General features: G+C 39.7%; 1 protein-coding gene across 7 annotated transcripts in view; it reads left to right on the top strand.

Annotated features, from left to right (window-relative positions):
- The window catches only part of FBXL4 (F-box and leucine rich repeat protein 4), a 131,531-nt gene that overhangs the window by 19,833 nt on the left and 89,133 nt on the right, over positions 1–22,565 (top strand). For 6 of the 7 annotated variants that reach the window (XR_013345602.1, XM_077812851.1, XM_077812850.1 and 3 more), the window contains 2 exons: positions 4,838–5,892; positions 20,519–20,864. Coding sequence is in view for 6 of the 7 variants with exons in the window: in XM_077812851.1 (XP_077668977.1) it covers positions 5,381–5,892; positions 20,519–20,864 (858 nt within the window). In the remaining variant the exon portion in view is untranslated. Of the gene's footprint in view, positions 1–4,033; positions 4,121–4,837; positions 5,893–20,518; positions 20,865–22,565 lie in introns of those variants that run through there. The other variant, XM_077812847.1, reaches the window with a different exon arrangement.

The raw sequence follows: 22,565 nt of genomic DNA, 5'->3' as shown, positions 1-22,565 counted from the left end.
TTTTTTCATCCATTCTAAAGCCAGAAGGACCCATTGTGATCATCTAGTCTGCACACACAGGCCACAGAACTTCCTCAAGTTAATTCATAGAGCATATCTTTTAGAAAAATAACCAATCTTAATTTTTAAATTGCCTGTGATGGAGAATCCACCATGACCTTTAGTAAATTGTTCCAATGGCTAATTTCTCTTAAAAATGTACACCTTATTTCTAGTCTTGTCTAGCTAGATTTGTCTAGCTTCAACTTCCAGCCCTTGGATTGTCTTGTCTTGCTAGATTGAAAAGTCTGTTATTAAGTATTTGTTCCCCATGTAGGTTAATAACTTTATACTTGGCTGGCTTTCACTTTACGGAGGGTATGTTTACATTGCAATCTGAGGTGCAATTGCAGCATGTGTAAACATATTTGAGCTAGCTTTTATATAGCTAGTGCAAGTACCAGTAGCAGGGAATCCACAACAGCACGGACTTTAGTGTCTGCTAGGCACTGAGTAAGTACCCAGAGTCCAGGACAGGCTTGTACAGTAACTCCTCACTTAACTTCGTCTCAGTTAACATTGTTCATTGTTACGTCACTGATCTATTAGAGAACATACTCATTAAAAGTTGCGCAATGTTTCCTTATAACGTTGTTTGGCCATGAGGGCTTGGAACCAGGGTGGGCCGGTAGCCCCCCTATCAGCTCCCTCCACTCCTCAGTGCCTCCCACCTGCCTGCAGCCCTGCGGATCAGCAATTCCTCCCTCTCGCAGCAATTAGCTGTTTTGCAAGTGTTCAGGAGGCTCCGCAGTGAGGAGCGAGGATGCGATGCGCAGCCTCCCCCCTCCCTTCCTGTGCCTCCCACCTGTATCAATCAGCTGTTTCGTGGGTGTTCAGGAGGCTCTGGGGGGAGGAGCAAGGATGCGATGTGCAGCCTCCTCCCTCCCTGCGCCTTCCACCTGGAGCAATCAGCTGTTTTGCGGCATTCAGGAGGTTGGGGGAGGAGTGAGGACACGCTCGGGGGAGGGATTGGAGTGGGGGCGGGCGGGCCTGGGGCAGAGCCAGGGGTTGAGTACCTGCCGACACTTTGGAACAGCAGAGAGAGTCAGCCATTCTGAAAAAATAGCTCCAGTTATCCATGCCTTCTTATTGGATCTTCAAATGACTGGAAGGTGTTCCTTTGAAAATCCCTTTAGAGCTTGTGGTGTTTCAGATTGGTACCCTGCCAGCGGTTTCATCTCCATGTCTCCAGCAGCATTACCACCTAGAAGGTATACATGGAAGGAATACTGTGCCAAGGAAAATCTTGATTTCAAGATTTTCTTACTTATTGATAATGCACTGGCTCATCCAATCAACCTGGACAACCAGTGTGGAAAAAGTCAAAGTTGTCTTTCTGGAACATAACGTCACTCATCCAACCCATGGACCAAGGAGCCATTGCTGCATTTAAGGCGTATTACTTACGGTGTACTCCTGACCAGCTCATCAGAGGCACCGATGGGGAAGGCAAGCCTATGATTCAGCAATTTTGGTGTGACTACAACATCCGCAAGTGCATCGTTAGCATTGGTGAGTCCTGGGCTGAAGTCACTCAAGCATGCGTGAATGGTGTGTGGGGGAAGTTGTGGCCTGACTGTGTCAATGACTTTAAAGGATTTAAAGATGTTGTCCCCGCTATGAAGAAAGATATCCTCAGCTTGGCCAAGAAAACAGGTTTTGATGAGGTGGAAAAAGCCCGTGTTACACAACTTCTGCAATCACATGGAGAAGAGCTAACCAATGAAGATCTGATGCAACTAGAGGTGATGAGAGCAATGGAAGAAGACAGCCAAGAAGTAAAAGAAGAACCAACTCATCGAAATTTGACTGCCAAACATCTTTCTGAAGCTTTCCAAATGATTGAAGCCGGTTTACAAATCCTTAGTGATGACCATCCTAACAGGGAACACATCTCCAAAGTGGTTAGGAGAATTGGTTATGTAATGAATTGCTATAAAGACATTTACCAAGAAAAAAAAAGGAAAGCAAAACAACAATCTCTAGATGTGTTTTTTTGAGTTGGGAAAGTTCAGCAAGAGGAGCAGCTGGACGATCCACCCTCTGATTCCACCTCCTCAACCAAGCTTCACAATCATCATTGCTGAATACAGTGTGACATTATTTGTTTAAAATTTGTACTGTGTATATATATATAATGTCTTTTGTCTGGTGAAAAAAATTTGCCTGGAACTAACCCACCCTGTTTACATTAATTCTTATGGGGAAATTAGATTTGCTTAACATTGTTTTGCTTAGTCTAATTTTTCAAGAACATAACTACAAAGTTAAGTGAGAAGTTACTGTACAGTTTGCACTGAAGCTCATGCTGTGGCAGTTTCACTGCTATTGGTACTTGCATTATCTCTGTTAAAGCTAGCTGCCATATGTCTGCACATGCCGCAGTCACACATCTAGTTGCAATGTAGATATACTCTAAGTCTTTTGAAAACTTTTAAATGGTTGTTTCTCTGATGGTCCATTGAAAATAATCTTTGTCTTTCTTTCATCTATTTTGGCCTTCTGTCTGTATGCTGTCTCTAGTAGCCTGCACCCCTCAGTGATGAAACCACGTTGGGATAAGGACTGAGCATTTGTCGTCCTACTTTATTTACCAAAAAAAAAAAGTGTCTAACAGTTTGTCCAATTAATAAATTAATAAATAAAAAACGAACAGCTGATTTTTTTCATGCCAATGCCTAGAACTAGTGTGTCATTATCCATTATGTTCACTGATTTTTCAAATAATTTATGGGCACTGGTTCATAGTCTTCTCAATTCCCAATCTACAGTTTTCCAAGGAGCAGTGAATATAGAACTGGGGTGATGATTTGCAAACTGCTGGGGAAATTGGGTATGGTATAGGATCCTACAGAGTGGTATTACACTCACAGCTAGCTGAGTCTCATTGCAACTTCCTGCTTCCGCTTTAAAACTAGAAACAAAATATCGGGGGGGGGGGGGAGGAGGTGGAATTTGTCAGAAGTAACACACAAAACACTAGTTAGAATCAAATTTTGGAATTTGCACCTGAATTCTAATGATTTTAAAAATAAAAAATCTGCTTTTTTTTAATGACATTTCCTCATCGGAGGCATCTTGTAAAGTGTTTTCGTTTTCCCTTGGGGTGCTGCGCCACACAGGTGAGGCTTGTGGAGGAATGAAGGGTGCAGATCTGATGATCTATTCTAGCACTTATTTCCTTTTTTAATCTTTAAATAAGGCATGTTAGATCAGGAGAAAAGAATCCAAAAGAAGTGGTTTTTTTACATAGTCCTAGTCTTCAGTTAAACTTTTAATTCGCCCCAGTTGAAATAGAGAGAACAGCAACTTGTTGCTTCCTTCCCATGTCTCTTCCAAAGGCCAGGGCCTTTAGAACACCTTTTTTGTTTGGCTTTGGCTTCCCTGCAGAGCTCAGGGCTGAGCCAATACAACTTCTTATGTTTTCCCCGCTGTGGTAGGTACCAAATGTAGTTCAAGTTGCGATAGCAAAAGCTGGTATAAAATCTGATTTTAAGGACAGAAACTAGACCAACAAAAATTGTAGGAGGAGGAATAAGAAAGAAAGAGTGAACAGTTCCTCAACATATGTTTTCTCACTGTCAAATATAGGAGTGGAGGCTGCAGCCTGCCTTTATCTTATGAAACCTGCACTGTCAATTGCTAATAGTATTCTGACAAAAAGGGGGCTCAGTGGATGCTACCCATATGTGTATCGGTGTTGATTTTTTGGGTTGTTTTGGTGGCTTGTTTTTGAAGTTGGGGTGAAGTGAGTTACACCAGAAAAACAAAGGTTGTCTGACTAAACAAAGTATTGTCCCAACTGCGACTTATTTCAAATGGTAAATTTGCAGTTGGCCTGCTAGAACAGCAGAGGCATTAGGTTAATGATTTGTTAGTGTTTGTCCTGAAGTAGAAGTGCAGCCACTGTACGCCCCAGTGATTAATACAGTACACGCCCAGTAAATGTCTGCTGCAGAAACACTTCATCTATTTTAGGAGATGCTTAGTCATCCTTTCTCCAGACTCCAGCACTGCTCTTCTCTCTTTACCACTGAAGCCAGTGAGCAACAGTTAAACAAGATTTCAGTGGAGCAACAAAGTTAGTTGTATTTTTTTTATCATGGTGGGGAGATTAATTTTGGTATGTCTTGCTTCTTGATAAGCTGTAAGGAAATATTTTGTTACTAATAGAAGACTGATTATATTGGTAAATCTAGCAGTTTTTGCCTTATAGTTGCTTTGTGCCTGCTAACTTTGCCGTTGGGTTTGTAAGATAATCTTTATTTGTAGGAAATCTAATATGGACATACCCGTTTCATTAACCTGACAGATTAAAAATTACATGTTTTCAAACAAATTTCTTTACCTGAAGAACTTTTAAAACCGAACTCTTCTACCAATTATACTAATTGTTTACTTTTTGCATGCCAGTCAGTCTGGACAGTGAAAACGTACTCCACTTTTTTAGTTATTGTCAGATTTTAGTCACCTTAACTTTATGGTTCTTGTGTGCTAGTTCAGTGTTTTCTCTTCATCTCATGCTCTCTTGTTAAAGCTTACTTTTCTAGGATATATTTTATTTGATTAGAAAGTAATCCAGAATAAGCATACAGTTTACATAAAGTACGCTCTAGTATAACTGCTGAAATGTGGTTTTGTCTGATAGATTAGACTACTGCTGTAGGTATTATACTTGTTTTTTGTTTTTATATTTGTTCTAGTTAGAAATAGTTTTCATGGCTACAGTGTCCAGGTTTAGCAAATTTTGAATCTCTAATACAGTAAATATATGAACCAAAATGTTTTCTTTTTTCAGATGTAAAACACCGTGCATATAGACTTCTGCTTCTGACACAGTCACAGAACCCTGAACGCCTACCTTGTGTCATGGCTGTATAGAAGACATCCAGCTGATATTATTAATGGACTCCAATGAACATCATTTTGGAGTCCACTGACTTTTATATCAGGGGTGCATGCTCTCACGGACAACATGAAAGGGTAGTGCTGAAAGTTTTACATTGAAAACAACATTTTTGTTATTACTGCAGGCTGGTTATCTAACATGGAAAATAGTTAGTTTAGTTTTTGGCTCAATTTAACTTCCAGAAAACGGCCTTTTTTTTATTCAGTGGCCCTATAGAAGCCACTTGATTTTAGATTTTTAATGACAGCGTTGTCTTAAGATGACAAATTAGAATGAGTAAAAGCAAATAGGTTTCCTACTGGAAAAATTTTCTGTGTTGACCATGTTTAGCCATTCTGTTTTATTCAGCTGTTTTTTTGAAACATCCCCCAAAGAGTTAATGCACCTTATATAGGACGCCTGACCTTTTGCAGCTTCATAATTCATATCTAGATGTCACCGGTGTTTCCCATGTTAACAGTTCTCAGCATGTTTTACTATATCTGCCTTCGGCGCCGAGCCAGGACAGCTACAAGGGGAGAAATGATGAACAGCCGAAGAGCTATTGAATCAAACAGCCGAGCCTTACCTATCAATGTTGAAGTAGTCCAGTATGCCAAAGAAGTGTTGGATTTCAGTTCTCATTACGGTAGTGAAAACAGCATGTCCTACACCATGTGGAATTTGGCAGGTATTCCAAATGTGTACCCCAGTTCTGGTGACTTCACTCAGACTGCTGTGTTTCGAACTTATGGAACTTGGTGGAATCAGTGTCCTAGTGCCCAGTTGCCATTCAAGAGGACTCCACCTAACTTCTATAGCCAGGACTACGTAGAGCTTGCTTTTGAGGAGCCAGTTTATCCCACAGCAGTGCATGTTCTGGAAACATATCACCCTGGGGCTGTAATTAGGATTTTGGCTTGTTCTGCAAATCCATATTCCCAAAATACACCAGCTGAAGTAAGGTAAACTTTTACTGAGTATCTCTCTCTAACTTATTAAATAGTACAACCACAAAAGAACGTTTAAGTTGGGTTTCAGTCTTTACTTTCAATGTCTGTGTACTTTATATCAGACCCACAAATACGTTGTTTACTTCAGTATATGTTTAAAGCAATTTTATTTAGGGTACATGTTTTGGTTTCCAACATTGTTTAATATCAATATTGTAGTGTTAGATTATTTACTGAGACCATTTAGGGTCAAAGCTCATGCAGGTTTCATTTGTATAATAATCGTTCTACTAACAAGCCAAACCTACAAATAATCTATATGGAACTTTTGGTAAAAAATAGTTACTATGCATTTACAGTAACTTGTTAATTAAATGATGCTTCTCTGGAATTTTTACTTTCCCCCAAATAGTGAATTGTTTATACAGTGTTCCATTTTGAGGTGAAGATTTTTGGAGTTACTGTGTTGTAAGGCAAAATGTGCCTATTGCTCAAAATTTATTTTTAAGTTTTGAATGTAATCCTTATTTGCCAAAACAACCTAAACTAAATTTGAGTACAAACAAAATAAAAGTTTGCTTGTGAGGTGAACCTTTGTATGCTATGTTTTATCTTAGAGTGACTAGTTAGGCTAAAGTAATATGCTCCTGAAAATAGCTTATAATGAAAATGCAGGAATAAATATGTCCAACTACAGAGTATTAACACTAGCCAGTTCCTCCAACATTTTCATATCTTATGATATTAAAAGTTACATAGATGTGTATGTACTTCCTTATATTTAAGATCTTGAGCTAATTAAATAAGTGGAAACTGCATGATTCTAAGTGAGGGCAGCACTTTCAAGGTATTGACTTCAGATTCTGTGGTGTTACAAACTTGTTAAGCATTTCTAGTAAGTCTTTTGCTTTAATGTAGTTACAGATGTTTGTTCCTTACCATTCAGTGTGGCTCACAAGATGGGGCATTGGACTGGGAGTTGGGAAACTTGGGTTCTTTTCCTGGCCATTTGACTGGTCTGTTTGATGATCTTGATTAAATCACTTAGTTGCTGTGCCTTCTGTTTCCCCATCTATAAAGTGGGGATGATACATAGCTCCTTTGTAAAGCATTTTGACATCTATGGATGAAAAGTGCTATCTAAAAGCTGAGGGTGGTAATATTATATAGCAAGAATGAAAAGGAAGAAATTCTATCCTAAGTGTTTCACGTGCAAGCTCAAAAAAAATATCAGCTGTATGACGATGTAGGGCTAGATTTTCTCTGGTGTCAAGAACCAATTGGCACAAGGGTGGGAGTGGGCCACCGGCTGGTCAGTTATATTTCCCTAATTTTGAAACCGTAGCTTCTTCAGCTCTGGCATAAATTAGAGCAGCCTAATGGAGCAAAGCTATGCCGATGAGTATAGCCTGATTGGGAGATGCTTGGCACAGTAGCCAGCTCAACTGGCTTTATGCTAGTTAAGAGTCTCTCCCCTTTCCTGAGGTAGTTTTCAGAGAGTCAGTTATGACCAGATTCTAGCATCTTTGAGCCACCTGGGATTGCAGTAGAGAATCTAGCCTCCAACCATCTCTAAAAGCAACCATGTTAGAAAAATGTTAGCCATTTACAAGTCTTGGAAAAATCCACTCCCTGTTGTGAATAGAGCAAGAAACTTTCCTGGGCAAGTGCCATCAGCCTCTGTAGAGCTGAAACTTCAATTTTTTTTTGGGGGGGGGGAACCCTTAGCCTCTAATACTCTGTGATTGCAAAGATAACTTTCCAAATGAGAACCTAGTGCAAACTGATGCAGTCTGTTGTTCCTAAATGTTCAGACAGATAGTTTGTGTCTCTGCTGTTATTTATAGCTTTGTTAAACACAGCAGAGTGAAAACTAAGGGGAATCTTGTCAGTTTTCACTCCCACTATTAGGAACTCTGGGCAACAATGAAATTTACAGTCTGCTTCTGGAACTTTTAAAAGCTATGTGTGATAGTAGAATTGGCTCCATGGCCTTTGATGGGGGAGGTGGACCCAAAAATAGAGAGTAGGATGGGATGGATTAGCTGTGTGTTTGGGGGGGTCACCACTCGTCTCTATTTTTGGGTTCACTCCCCAGTGAAGAGATACAATACCTGATTCTGCAGTCGTTCATAGTTTTTAAAAACTGAAGAAACAGAATAAAACTGACCTATTTTTGCAGATTCACTGCTGCACTCAGAGTTCTCAATTACAAGACCTAAAGTGGAGTGAGAGGTTAAGGGGGAACAGAAAGATAAACAAAAAAATATAGGGGAGGAAGTAAAGCACACACTTTAGGGGAAAATAGAAAGGGTGTAAAGGGCTAGAGAAGGCGAGAAAGATAGGAGGAGGAAAGCAGTGAAAACAACATGGGGCAAAGCTATATAATGATCATTATAGGATAGAGAAAAAGTGGAGTTGGGCCAGGGCTGGAAAGAAGGTTTAACAAAAGCAACAGAGTTACTGTAGTAAGTTCATTTTAAAAAATGCATTAAATTTAAAATAATACATTACAGTCTAATATAGTACACAGTAAATAGTACACAATATTTTATACACTGTACCTCTAAATTGAGGACTTTGGAGGGGCCTGGCTGTGCAGGTAGTCCTTGGGTTAGTAGATTTTTATGTCCTGGCTACTTAAGTGATTCAGTTAACCAGTACATTTTGGGGGCTAATTGGTTCCCCAAACTCCCTAATTAAGACTTCTTATGTGGGTGCAAAAACCGTAAAAGGTAGATATGTGTGTGTGTGTGTGTGTGTGTCATCATGATGTGTTCAACTGTCACAATTTATTTTGTGTTATTATATCAGTGTGTTAATGCAATTGGGTGTAGTTGTTAATTTAAATTTTCCCCATTTATTGAATAAATATCTGTATATTGGAAAAGTAAGAAATTTGAGTTCAAAGAACAGCAGTAGGCCAAACAGTTAACATTTAATTCACTACGTTTCTAACCATGAAATGAGAAAACTCAAAGCATTGTAACGTGCAAACCATTTGTGGGCAGGTACACTGAAAAATCAGCTTTCAGTCTTCATGAATTTGGGATCCAAACTAGAAGCCATTCATGGTCTATCAGTTATGTTAAAATATTTTCAGTTGTCTGCCTATGCACTGCTGATGTTTACAAAAATGGATTTTTCTTTATCTCTCTTTGTTTTAACTACTCATATATGTCACGCCCCAAAATTGGTTTACTAATTTGTTTGGCAATATTGTGCTATAATAACAATATCTAGGATAGTAATGAAAGGACTGAAAGGAAATAATGATATTGAGTGTTTTTATTGATGCAAAATACCATTAGTTTATATAATAACATCTAAACTTTGAATCCATTTAATTCCTTTGCTCATAAGAAATAATATGCCTTTTAATTTTAAAAAATCTTTTTTAAAATTCTCTCTTGAAAGCCTATTACTTGATCAGATTGATCTTGGCTGAATAAGCTAGTTACTGAGGTAGACTGACATAAAAGGAATGAAAGTTGCCTACTAAACTAAAGGAAGTTATAAAAGGAGAAAAAAATAGTGAAAATAATTTACTCAGGCATAGCAAACATTTAATGATAGGTACCACTTTCCTCTTGAGTTTATGGCATATTCAACAGTTACTTCAGTTTGGTGAATTAGTGTGACCGAGGAGCGATTTTCTTCTCTTTCCTCCACCTCCCAAAAAGCCTTTCAGATGTGATCTCCACAAAAGTAATTCTTCTAGTTTTCTCTGAGACAAACCAATCCAGGCCTGTTTACTCCAGAGGAATCAGAATTAAAATATTGGACTAATTATTTATTTTTATTGTAAATCATAGTGAAATGTGTTTGTATAAAAAGGCAGAATGGATTATGGATTGTGCCTAGTTACTTCATAACTATAGATTATTGGACAAATATAAAAGTTTATAAAGTTGAAACATTGTTCTCTGAAGTAGGAAAATAAGGGCCTGATCCTGCAAGCGCTTGCTATCAAGGGTAGTGCTTGGTTTCAGGGAGACTACTCAAGCAAATAACCTGAATTTTTTTTTTTAAGATACAGACATACCCACACGCTGATGAAATGCCTCAAGTACTTTTACTATAATTTCCTCAATTAGCAGAACTTCCAAGTACTAAGCTCAATTTTTTTTTTTTTTTAGAATTTAATTGGTAAGCATTCGTTTGTGCAAAGCCAACACCAAGAGTAGCAAAGTGTTGGCAGGATTGTACCTTAAGTTTTGGTCTGTTTTATATGATTTTTCTTCCCCAGATTTACATAAAATGTATCTTGTTCTGTGTGGGTATCCATTGTTCTTTGACTATTATCTTTGGACCAGTTTCCCCATCTGAAAGGAGATAATGATACATACCTCCTTGGTAATGGACTTTGAGATCTCTGGATGAAAAGCTCTGAACAAGAGTTAAATATTATTTCTGTTGGAAATTCCCTTCTTGGAAGTAAACAGAAGATCCCTCTTCTGATGTATATCTAAAAATATATATCTAAACATAGATATATATATTTTTAAATCAAGCTGCTTTTTGGCTCCACTTCTGGCATGTTTGATATATTGCAGTCACATTGACAACCTAATCTTTTGCCTCTGTGCAAAGCTGATGACGATTCCTCAGGACTTTGTGGCCCTCTTTTTTTTTTTCAGGCTCGAATCTCCTGGGTTTTGGCTTCCTCCAACCTAGCAGCAGTTTGGTAACTAGAGGGCAAGTCCTTCTTTAGGATATCATAGGAATTAGAGAATTTCCTTGTTTTAGAATTCCTTACAGCTAGCAGCAGCAGAAGGAAGGAGGCAAGGCACTAAAATCACAGATATGTGGGGTTGGACCTCGAGGTCATTTAATCTAGCCTCTTACACTGAGGCAAGACCAGGTATACTTAGACCATCCCTGACAAGTGTTTGTTTAAGATGGTCTTGAAAACCTCCAGTGATAGGGATTCCACAACCTCCTTGGAAGCCTATTCCAGAGCTTAACTATCTTTATAGTTAAAACGTTTTTCTAATATCTAACCTAAATCTCTCTTGCTGTAGATTAAGTCTACTACTTCTTGTCCTACGTTCGGTGGACATGGAGAATATTTGATCAGCAACCTCTCTATAACAGCCCTTAACATATTTGAAGACTGTTATGAGGTCCCCCCTCAGTCTTCCTTTCTTAAGACTAAACGTGCCCACTTTCTTTAACCTTCCCTTATAGGTCAGGATTTTTAAACCTTTTATCATTTTTATTGCTTTCCTCTGGATTCTCTCTAATTTGTCCACATCTTTGTTAAAATGTGGCACCCAGAAATGGACACGTTATTCCAGCTGAGGTCTCACCAATGTCAAGAAAAGAGGGGAAATTACCTCCTGTGTGATATATACAACACTCCTGTTAATATACCCCAGAACGATATTAGCCCTTTTCCCAACTGCATGACCAAGTCTTCAATTTGTAAAGGTAGTTTTGAATTCTAATCCTGTCCTCCGGCCTCTCCCAGTTTGGTGACATCTGCAGATTTTATAAGCATACTCTGCACTCCATTATTCAAGGCAGTTAATGAAAATATTGCATAGTAGCGGAACCAGGAGAGATCCCTAGAACCCCACTAGATACCCCCCCCCCCAGTTTGACAGGTGACCATTGATAACTACATAAGCTTTTAAATGGTTGTGTTTCTGTTGGTTCATTGAAAATAATGTCTGTTTCTTTCTTTCCATTTTGGCCTTCTGTCTGTGTGCTGTCTCTAGTAGCCTGCACCCCTCAGTGATGAAACCACGTTGGGATAAGGACTGAGCATTTGTCATCAGAATTTATTTACCAAAAAAAAAGAGTCTAACAGTTTGTCCAACTAATAAATTATCTTTGCTTATACTTAATAAAAAAATAGAGCCCTTGAAATTAGGACTATCCAATAGAAAAACTGATTTTGAAAGACATCCGTTGTCCATTTTGCAGATAAACAATAGATCCTTAAATTTTAATCTGCAAAGTTACAATGTTTTGGTACTTAACAGTAACACATAGTGCCTAACACAGTGGTTCATGCCTAGGGCTGCTAGGCGCTACAACTAATATAAATAATAATAGATTTATATTAGTTGTAGCACCTGGCTTTTCAGATGTACACAACCAGTTTATCACCTGCTTTCTTTTAAATGAGACTAAGCATGACTGCAAGATCCAAAGAACAGATCTGTGTGAGGAGAAGTAATGCTCAAGGTGTGGGGTCCCACCCAACTGCTACTTATGTTGAATTTTTTTGCCCGAACTGTACAAGGGACATGAAAATCTCTGTAGTTTGGTCTCTCTTCTGCTCAGAATCTCAGACCCATGCTGTCTCTCTTTATAAGTTTTCAAAGATGTCATCCAAGGGTTCTCTTTCTAGGAACAGTGCTGTTAGGCATCCATCCCTAAAGCCTCAGATTATTCTATTATTTAATTGAACCTTTTGAGCCCCATCCCATACTCTTAGACAAAACAGTTTGTCTCAATTCCTCATAGGAAAAAAGAAGGCCCTGCTTCTCCCTCTCTCTGCCCTGTGGAACTCCTTAGGCATCCAGATCTTGTGACTTACAAGTGTTTCTGGCTGCTTTGTTTTTCATTAGTTACCCTGGGTCTCCTTCTTTCCAAGTACCATCATAAGGAGGGAGGCATTACAAAAGTTCCAACCAGCCTCTTATCTGAGCAGTTGTCCAACTATCACCAGCATTTGTCCAAGTTATTAGTGGGGAAGAATGAACTGTCCTGTCCATGTCCTATTTGGACCTGTCCAGGTGATGAGGGTTGCCTTTTTGTGCAGAGTAAGGTGGATGGGCTGATGGATCTAATTTTCTCTTCCCTATACTTTTCCCCAGATCCTAGTTGTTTAGAACCCTTCCAAGATGTAAAGATGGAAGATAGTTTCTTTTGACTTTTTCTTATACCAGAGTTTATGGAGAAGATTGTGCACTCTGAATGGCCAAATCCAGAGTAAAAAGATCTACTAGGAGAACCGCTCAAAAATGCTATACTAAGTGTAGCTAGGCCAAATGAGTAAATTTTTCCGCCTCTTCACTTTTAACACCACCTTCCTTCAGTTTCTCCAGGACCACTCTCTGCACTGGACATTTCTAAGCCCAAGGGCCCGTAAGGATTTTGTGGACCAAAAGATTAACTGTTTGTTCAAGAGAGGCTTTGTGAACATAGGACCATCTATGTCCGGAGTAGTTTCCCCTCATGTGGCTCAGTAACCAACTTTGTGCTTCGTGCACTGCTAAGAAGTCCTGTAGTTGTTTAGAGAGAGGTTCTCATCCAGGTTCTGCTGCTGCTACGCCGCTGCCCACTGCAGTAAATTGCTGCTTATACCTTTTAGGCCCAGACACTGCTGCTGGCGCTGTCTACTTCAAGCTCCCTTTGATGGGGACAAGCTTTTCAGGGAGTCACTTGAAAAGGCACTAAACAGCTCTTCAGATTTGAACATGATCATACCTAACCATTCCTCAGCCTGGAACTCGAGCAAATTTCAAGTCCTTTTATCATAACTGCAACTTCCAGCAATTCCAGAATCCTGTATCTCTTCTGCTCTACTAGATCAGAAAATACTTCCTAAACACTTGTCAGAAGGTTGGGCAGTTTCTTCTTGGACAGTGAAGCCCTGCTGGCTAAGGAGGAAGACTGAAGAATTTTTTCTCCTCCTGGATCAGATCAGGTGTTCTACATTAAAAGTCCCCTTAAAATATAAAAAGTTTAAACATTTTTCATCCTCTGTGGGTGAGCTATTTTCCGCTAAAGACTGTTGTTGATATTTCTTGCTGCTCGCTACTCTCCATCAGTATTAGTGTGACAGAACAGCATGCACTATTTAGGTGAAATTAGGTATCTTACCTGTGTCTTTTCCTAGTAGATACCCACTACTTTATCAGAACTCACCATGTGCTTATTTAATACCTAGTTTTTCCTTTTTTTTTGGTTTTCTGGGAACTGGTACAGTCTTCATTTGTTTATTAAGAGGTCTGGAGAATGAGAAAACATTGTAGCAAAACTTTTCAGTTCATTTATTATTAAATAATGGAGGATTTTCCCTCTGCTTTCTTGGTTGGACAGTTATGGGTTTTTAAAATTATTTTTATACTCTCTTAGTTCTTAGTCTTCAGAGTGCTAATCGTGCACTGAGATCTACTTATCCCCAGGTGGGGCTCCCCAAAGACACAGAGGTCCACCCAAGCAGAGCTCAGTGCGAGACTCTGCCTTTATCTCCTTAATCAGCGCTCTGTCTACATTCTCAAAATGGCTGTAATAATTCAAATGTACCAGTAGGGCAACTTGGGCCTCTCTACCTACCTTCTCCTCACCAAAACCAAACAAAAAAATTTCACACAATAAGGATCTCCTTTATTGCCTCCCTGTTCAATTGAAGGAAACTGGGAGAAACATTTGTAACTGAGGAAAATAAGTTTACCTTTTTTCTCCCCTCCCAGTAACTCTGCTCTAGAGATGTCACTAGTTTCTCCATTTGAATCAGTCTCTTAAAACTTTCTGGTTGTTTGCATTTTGTTGCTGTCAGACTGGAACATTGTCTTTGTACTTAAAGGGGAGCTGTCATCTCAGAAATCACTTTTCTGTCTGAAGTTTTTTAACTTAACTCCTGTTCCAGTAGCAACTTTGATTACTAAATCTGAAAGGGTAAAAAATCCTCCATTTTTCGATTGTTCTGTGGTTGACAATTTCACTTTCCGTCCACTAGTATGGTGACATCCCACTTCAGTTACTGCTCTTGGAGCTCATGCTATTTCCCAATCAGTCTAACAGTGTGTAACAAGGAAAGTGTTACTACTTCACAGTATATTTGGTGGCTGCTATGCAATTATTTCTCATTTAGTAACTTAGTTTGTTATGCATTTCTTCAGATCCATTTGTAGCTTGTGAGCAGAATCAGACCTCTAGGTCACTGGCAGCAGGGGCATGCCATGTCTCCTAATGTTCCCTCCTTTTTTTTTTCCTGCCTCCCCTGTGGCTGGCAACTCAGCCAGGCCTCCCAGATGCAGAGCTTTCCTGAGGGAAATTCCAAATATTTTTTCAAATTGTTAGATTAGCAGTTTGCCTCAATAATATGTCTTTAATTCTCAGCGGTATCCCAAGGCTGTATTTGATTTTGTGGGAGACTGCCCTCTCATCTCTGCTTCCCCTTCTGAGGTGTTTGCCGCAACTGGTATTCCTAGAGGTTTCAGGGAGAGAGCTAGACTGAGGATGCCAGAGGCAAAAGGAAGGGTGTGAGTCTCCTGCTTCACCCCCTTATCTGCTGTCTTATTAGGAGAGCTCTGTGACAATGTGGGTAGAGTGCAGTTTCTCTCACAGCCAAGCCAGGACAGGGTCCGTCCTCCCTAAGTAGGAAAGGTCCCAAGCAATATTGGAGAGGTCAATTGTGCTGGGCAAGTTGCAATCTAGGCTGGGCAAGGACACCTTGACCCCCTCCCTGGTAAGTGAGTGCTGTGCTTGAGAAGTGCTGGAAATGTAGTAAGAGGCCATTCTGGCTTCCAAAAAAGTGCCAGAACAGTTTCTGGAGCATTCCAGTAGGACTCGAAACTGCCCTTCCCCCAAGCAGGAAAGGAGGCAGGCAGGCAGGACTGGAAAAGAACTGAATTGTTCCCAGCCTCAGTTGTAGGTTGCCATGCCTTGCCACTATTCCACCTCCTGCCCCGAGCACATGGCTATGGAGTGATAAGAGGGAGGGCAGCCCAGGTGCTGAAGAACTGCTAGGCAGTAAAGGACCTCTTAGGCCATTATTTCTTTCTGTCCTGGGCTCCATTTCATAAGGCCATAAGGCTTCTCAGTATGCACCAGCCAAAATCTAACCTGGTATCACTACCGAAGAGAAATGTGACTATTTTCCCTGGTGTTCAGGGACTTGGCCCTTCTGATGAGGGAAGATTTTATCTGAAAACAGTGGGCTCCTCACTATATAGGCTCTTCACAGTCAGGCATCATGTCAGCCGCCTCCTTTGGGCATAAAAACCCTCAGATGGCATCAGGCCAACAAAAATAAATATATGAATTGTCGTCTGACACCCTAAGTGCCTCTGCATGCTTTCACAAACAATGCTGACATGGGTGGACAGTAATGCAAATATTGTGCTTCTCAACTTAAAAATTATATGGCCTAAGAACTTCTCCTGTGAGGGAAAGAGTGGGATTCAAATTTGTTTCATACAAGTATATGAGGTTTGGTCCTTTGGATCAGAAGCTCAGACAAATCAGTTCCTAGCTATCTTAGTGATACAGTGGGAAACTATGGAGAGCTGAGGCAAAAAAATTAAATTCATAATCCTAACATCTGCCAGATACTATAGACAGGAATCCAGGTCATATGGGAAATTGAAGCAGTCCATGAAGTACAACAGGAGAAAATACCTCTTTGCAAGTGGTAGCTAGAATAAATGATGACATGTTGTTCATTTTAAGAACACTTTCACTGCAGATTTCACAAAATGCAAAGAAGGTACCAATGTGAGATTGCTAAAGATAGCTACAGCACTTGACCCAAGGTTTAAGAATCTGAGGTGCCTTCCAAAATCTGAGAGGTATGAGGAGTGGAGCATGCTTTCAGAAGTCTTAAATGAGCAACACTCTGATGCGGAAACTACAGAACCCGAACCACCAAAAAAGAAAATCAGTGTTCTGCTGGTGGTATCTGACTCAGATGATAAAAATGAACATGCGTCAGTGCACACTGATTTGGATTGTTATTAAGCAGAACCCGTCATCAGCATGGACTCATGTCCCCTGGAATTGTGGTTGAAGCATGAAGGGACATATGAATCTTTAGCGCATCGGGCGCATGAATATCTTCCGATGCTGGCTACAACAGTGCCATGCAAACGCCTGTTCTCACGTTCAGGTTACATTGTAAACAAGAAGCAGGCAGCATTATCTCCTGCAAATGTAAACAAACTTATTTGAGTGAGTGGCTGAACAAGAAGTAGGTCTGAGTGGACTTTCAGGCTCTAAAATTTTACATTGTTTTATTTTTGAATGCAGGTTTTTTGTACATAATTCTACATTTGTAAGTTCAACTTTCATGGTAAAGAGATTGCACTACAGTACTTGTATTAGGTGAATTGAAAAATACTATTTATTTTGTTTTTTACAGTGCAAATACTTGTAATGAAAAGCAAATATAACGTGAGCACTGTACACTTTATTTTCTGTTGTAATTGAAATAATATATTTGAAAATGTAGAAAACATTCACAAATATTTAAATAAACAGTATTCTATTATTAACAGTGCGATTAATCACAATTCATTTTTTAATCGCTTGACAGCCCTAGTTTTTATTAATGAATAAAATACATTTATTTAACTACAAAGAGATATTTAAAGTGAGTACAGGTATAAGGCATTAAAGTCAGAAGTGGTTACAAGAGAAATAAAAATAAAACACTTTTTAAATTTAACAAGCTAGACTTGGTTCAAGGTGAAGTTCTTACCACATCTTCCCAGAAACATTTTTGACCAAATTCTCAGGCCAGAATCTGCTAGCAAAATCCAAACACTGTTTCTTTTGTTGTTTTAGGTGAAAAAGAGAGATGGAGAGGGAGAGAGAACTTGGGGTGTTTTTGCCCCTCACTGTTGTAGTTCAGTCACCCTGGGAAATGCATTTAACTTTCCTAGTTATAGTTCATTTGAACAGTAAAGAAGGCAACATGGTGTCTGGTGGTGAAAGAGAGTGTGCATGCTGTTTCTTCTCCTCTCTGTTTGCTGAAACACAGATTTTCCTTGTCTTCTGTCTTAGGACCCTTTTTACAACTTTTATATAAATTGAGATGCATGCATTTCCGTGTTTAGGACTTTTCCTGGTGCGGGGCTGTGTGATTTTTGAACATGAGTTAGTAACATCATACAGGGGGATTTTATAACTTAACACAGAATGTTGCTACATATTTTTCACCATGATATTATTGACCAGCAAGTTATTACTTTTCAAATGGTACATTACAATGGATATTTTGTACAAAGATTATTGCAATGGTGTGTAGGGTGTGAATACAAGGATGCATTCAATCACAATAATCTACCATGTTTTAGATATCCATATTTAAAGGATGATGCTGCTTTCCATCCTGGAGGCACACTTCTCTGAATATCCTGTTGTGACAGCTCTGTGGACCTTAGCGTGAAGGAGAATAGAAGAATTTATCCATGTTTAGCTGAAAATTTCCCTTTGAGTAATAAAATCTGTAGACACAGCCCACTTTGAAGACAAATGGATCATTCAGAATAGAGATGGAAATTAACATCCAAGGATTTGGATTTGTTGTCATTAGGTAGAATTTATCATGCTCTGCAGTAGGAGAAATTGTATATTTAACACAATCTGTAATTTTGAAAAGTAGATATGAATTAACCTGGCTGGAGTAGTAATGTCAGGGGAACGTCAGGAGGTGGGGCATTCCCCCACTGCCAGTGACTGCCAGTTCTGGTTCTGCCGCCAAGCTGAAAGCAGGTCGAAGTACCCAGTGTAACTGATCTGTTGACCTTATTATTGAAGGAAGGAAATTTTCCAGTAAGCATGGATACATGTTCCTATTCTGGATTTTAATTTTGTCAAGTGAAATTTCCAGGCCTTATTTGCACTGAGTAACTTTTTTAGTGGAAACGTTGCTTACATTTTATTTTCTGTTTAGCAGGACAAGTTAATTGTCCAGTATTGGTATGAGTAAACAATATTTTGATTTGTCTAAATATTCAGAAGTAGTTATCATCAGCATACACTTGTTACAGATTCAGAGTGCTGATAGCTTCTATCAGAAAGGGAGCCCAATTACTGCAGAGTCAGTGTCAGGTATCTGAGACCAGTGTGACAAAGCTGAGGTGAGATCTTTGAAGCCAGGACAAGGATAGTCAAAGGTGGGAGGGATCTACAATTGGTGAAAGTTAACTGGATTTATATATAGGGTGCTGAGAATGCTGCAGATACAATGCCACAGGAAACAGCAGCAGTAGCTGTTGTAGGTTTCCCTGTCATCAATTTACCTGTTCAAGGAAGCAGAAGGAGTGGGAGCGGTGTGAAGTAGCAGCTGTGACTGTAAAACCTGTAAAACACCTCCCTATGACTTGGAGTATGCAGAATACATTTACAGAGCAGACCTCTCTCCATTCCCAGGCCTGTCTACAAGGCTGGGGAGCACTGCAGGCTTGGTGGGAATAGGGCTTCTCTTCTTTCTCTAGACTACTCCATGTGTGGTTTGCTGCTGGTGACGCTGCCATTCACTGAAGGAGGTGCATCAGAGCGGATGTATGAATGGGAATTCATGCATCTCCTGGTACTCCTGCCATTGGGCCCATGTACTAGCAGGGGAAGATAAAAATGTTCAAAAAATGCTTGTTACAAAAAGAAAAACATCAAGAAATTTACAAATGATCAAAGACGACCTGAAGTTTGTGTTTTTAAATTCTTGTTGAGTAGGGCTCTGCCAAATTCATGGATGTGAAAAATGTGTCATGGACCATGAAATCTGATCTTTTGGGTGGTTTTACCCTATACTATAAAGATTTCATGGGAGGGAGGAGTCCAGTGTTTCTCAAACTGGGGATCCTGACCCAGAAGCGGGTTGCTGCCTTCAGAGCTGGGTGGCTGGAGAGTGGCGGCTGCTGGCCGAGGACCCAGCTCTGAAAGCAGCAGCACAGAATTAAGGGTGGCATGGTGTAGTATTTCCACCCTTCTGCGCAGCTGCTGGTGGGGTGCTGCCTTTAGAGCTGGGTGCCTGTCCAGCAGCTGCCACTCTCTGGCTGCCCAGCTCTGAAGGCAGCACCACCGTCAGCAGCAACGCAAAAGTAAGGGTGGCAATACCGCAACTCCCATAAAATAACTTTGCGGTCCCCCCACAGCTCCTTTTGGGGTCCAGACCCCTGCAATTACACCACCATGAAATTTCTGATTTCAGTATGTGAAATCATGAAATTTACTTTTTAAAAAACATCTGTGCAATGAAATTGATCAAAATGAACCATGAATTTGTTCCCTACTAAAGAGTCATTTCACAATGAATGACTTCGAAGAGAAATTCTTGCTTTATCTGCTAAAAAGTCAACAAACTAGAACTTAGGCACTTTAAAAATTGTCATTATCTGGATTATTAACTACTCCTATTTTAATGACTTTATGCTATAATCTTTAATATATAGTTTTTTGTTAAAAATGTGCTTGTGGGGAGGGGAATTAGGAAGAAGTTTTGGCTAAGTATTTGTATGGTTCTTCATGTGACCCTCTGTTCTATATTTAGTATATATGTACTAATATATGAAGTTTACCATACAAGGTTATTCTCCTTTTTACCACACTTGCATAAATTGTGATATGTTACAAGGATTTGTATGTTTGTGTTAGTAAAAGAACACATTTGTTTGTTCATGAGCACACATCCTATCAGTCAGTAGTGCAAAGGACGTACAGTAAGTGTAAAATCTTAATATGTGATGAGCCTGTTAATTTTTTTCTTTTTCAGATATTTATGGAAGTCTGGGGAAGTAAAGCAACCTTAACTGGCCTCTCAGCCAAGTTCCTAACTTACTAAATACATGTACTTTTGCCAGAGTAGCACATTGTGCGTAAGTTCAGAACTTACAATAGTAACACATCTTTTTGTATTAATCACTGTACTATATGTGCAATTTTTCTTTTGTAGGTGGGAAATCCTTTGGTCAGAAGCACCTACCAAGGTGAATTCTCCTCAGGCTCGCCAGTTCACACCTTGTATTAAACAGATTGACTTTCCCACAAATCTAATTCGATTGGAAGTAAATAGTTCCCTTCAGGACTATTACACTGAATTAGATGCAGTAGTACTACATGGTGTGAAAGAGAGACCTGTACTTTCACTTAAGACTTTGATGATAGATATGAATGATTTGGATGAAGATGATGATGAAGAAAAGAATGACTGTGAAATGGATAGTCTTAATAAACAGTTCAGCGTTGCAGCCCTCAGGGAATGGACAACTAATGGGTATTTTGATAAACTGCCTTATGAGGTAAGGAAAAAATGCTTATTATACTAAAATGGAATTGTCTCAACCAGAGGGCAGAAATGCTGTATAGTTACTGATCCAAAGCTATTTTGTTTTCCTCACTGATTATGCAGTTCCTTGCATTCTGGTTGTGGGTGTGTGACTTACATAATCATTGTATAGTTATTTCTCAATAGTCATATAATAAGTGACTCCATATACTTTTGGTGGTGGTTATTAGCCAGTCAGTGTTCAGGTAACCAGACTGTGAGCATGTACATTTGAACTTAGCTATTACAAACCCTCAGTTCTGCCTCTTGAACTCAGAATTTTTCATCTGTTTCCCAGTAACATGCACACTGCTGTGGCTTTTCATTCCTTTAATTTGAAAAATTCCAAACTTTACATGAAAGAGAAGGAAAAATACTAAAAATCAAACTACTGAAATAGAAATCATTTTAAAAATAGTTTAAACCCTCCATCTTTCCCATTGTCACTGTCTACATCGGGCATCAGGACTCTTGTCCCTAAAATAATTACTATACAACATATTTGTATTTATTGTTTGTATTGGGGAAAATCTCGGCATCTTCCACCCAATTCTGTGTTGAAACACAACACAAAATACACTAAAGCCACGATCTCCAACCTTTTGCATACTATTTTGAAAAAGTCAAGAGGTCACAATCAGTCTGTCCTGTTCTAGTGCATTTGCAGATCCCCTCCTCTGCAACACGGAAGACGCAGGAACCACCTGTAAGTTCTATGGGAAGAATACACTCAGCATGGGGAAGTCACCAATCGCTTTAGGGCCAGCAAAGACAGCTCCTCTCCCTTCCTCCCTGTAGTCCCCAATGCAGAGGGTATATTGGCCGTGGGGAGTGGCTGGAATACACTATGCTCAACTGTTTGTACACTGTGTTGGGGACTATAGCCTTCTACTCAGATTATAGCTGTCTGTAGGCTTCCCTTATCTGTAGTAAGGGAGAGAATTGGGGAACCATAACTGGTACTGGTCTCCAGCTTTTCCTTTTTCTCACCTCGCTTTGGATGTGCTGGCTGGTTTGGGGGGGAGGAGGAGCCATCCTTTGCTAGGCATTCCCCGGGACTCAGGCAAGCTCTCCTTGAGCTTCCCAGACCCTAGCAAGGAAGAAGGCAATAAAACAGGCAATTACATTCTCCTTCCCCTGCAATGCAACAGCAGCTACTGAGAGTGCTTCTAGCTGGAATCAGAGCTGCTCTTGGTGTTAAAGGGGAAATGCTAGGAGGTGGTGTTCTCTTCCACCACCTCCCCAAGTTTGGAGCTGGTTCAATCACTTTCCATTTTAAAATTGCAGGGCATGGCTCAGAGAACAAATTTTCAACTCAGAATCAATTGCAAAGTTTTTTTTCTTAACACAAGTCACCCCTGAGGGCCAATGTATAGAATCTAAAGGGCCAAGCTGGGCACCAGTGCATTATAGCTATTCTGGGAAGAACCTGGCTGAAGGGAATGAGTGGGGACGAAGGAGATAAGAGAGGATGTAAGAGGAAAGTAGTGGAGATTGTGGGAAGGGGAGCAAGGAGGAGGGGCCAAAAGGGTTGAACTTTTAAAAGAAAATAGTTTTCCTTTCAGCTCACTTTGGTTTCTGTAGTTTTTCTTTTCATTTAAAGTTTTTAGTATTAAAATACAACATTCAGTTTAAAGCGGATTCTTCATAATAATTGTGTGATATTCAAACTCTG

This window comes from Eretmochelys imbricata, chromosome 3 (genome assembly GCF_965152235.1).
Source record: "Eretmochelys imbricata isolate rEreImb1 chromosome 3, rEreImb1.hap1, whole genome shotgun sequence".
NCBI lineage: Eukaryota > Metazoa > Chordata > Testudines > Cheloniidae > Eretmochelys > Eretmochelys imbricata.
Note: the sequence above shows the minus strand (reverse complement) of the source record. Positions and strands in the feature narration are given on the sequence as shown.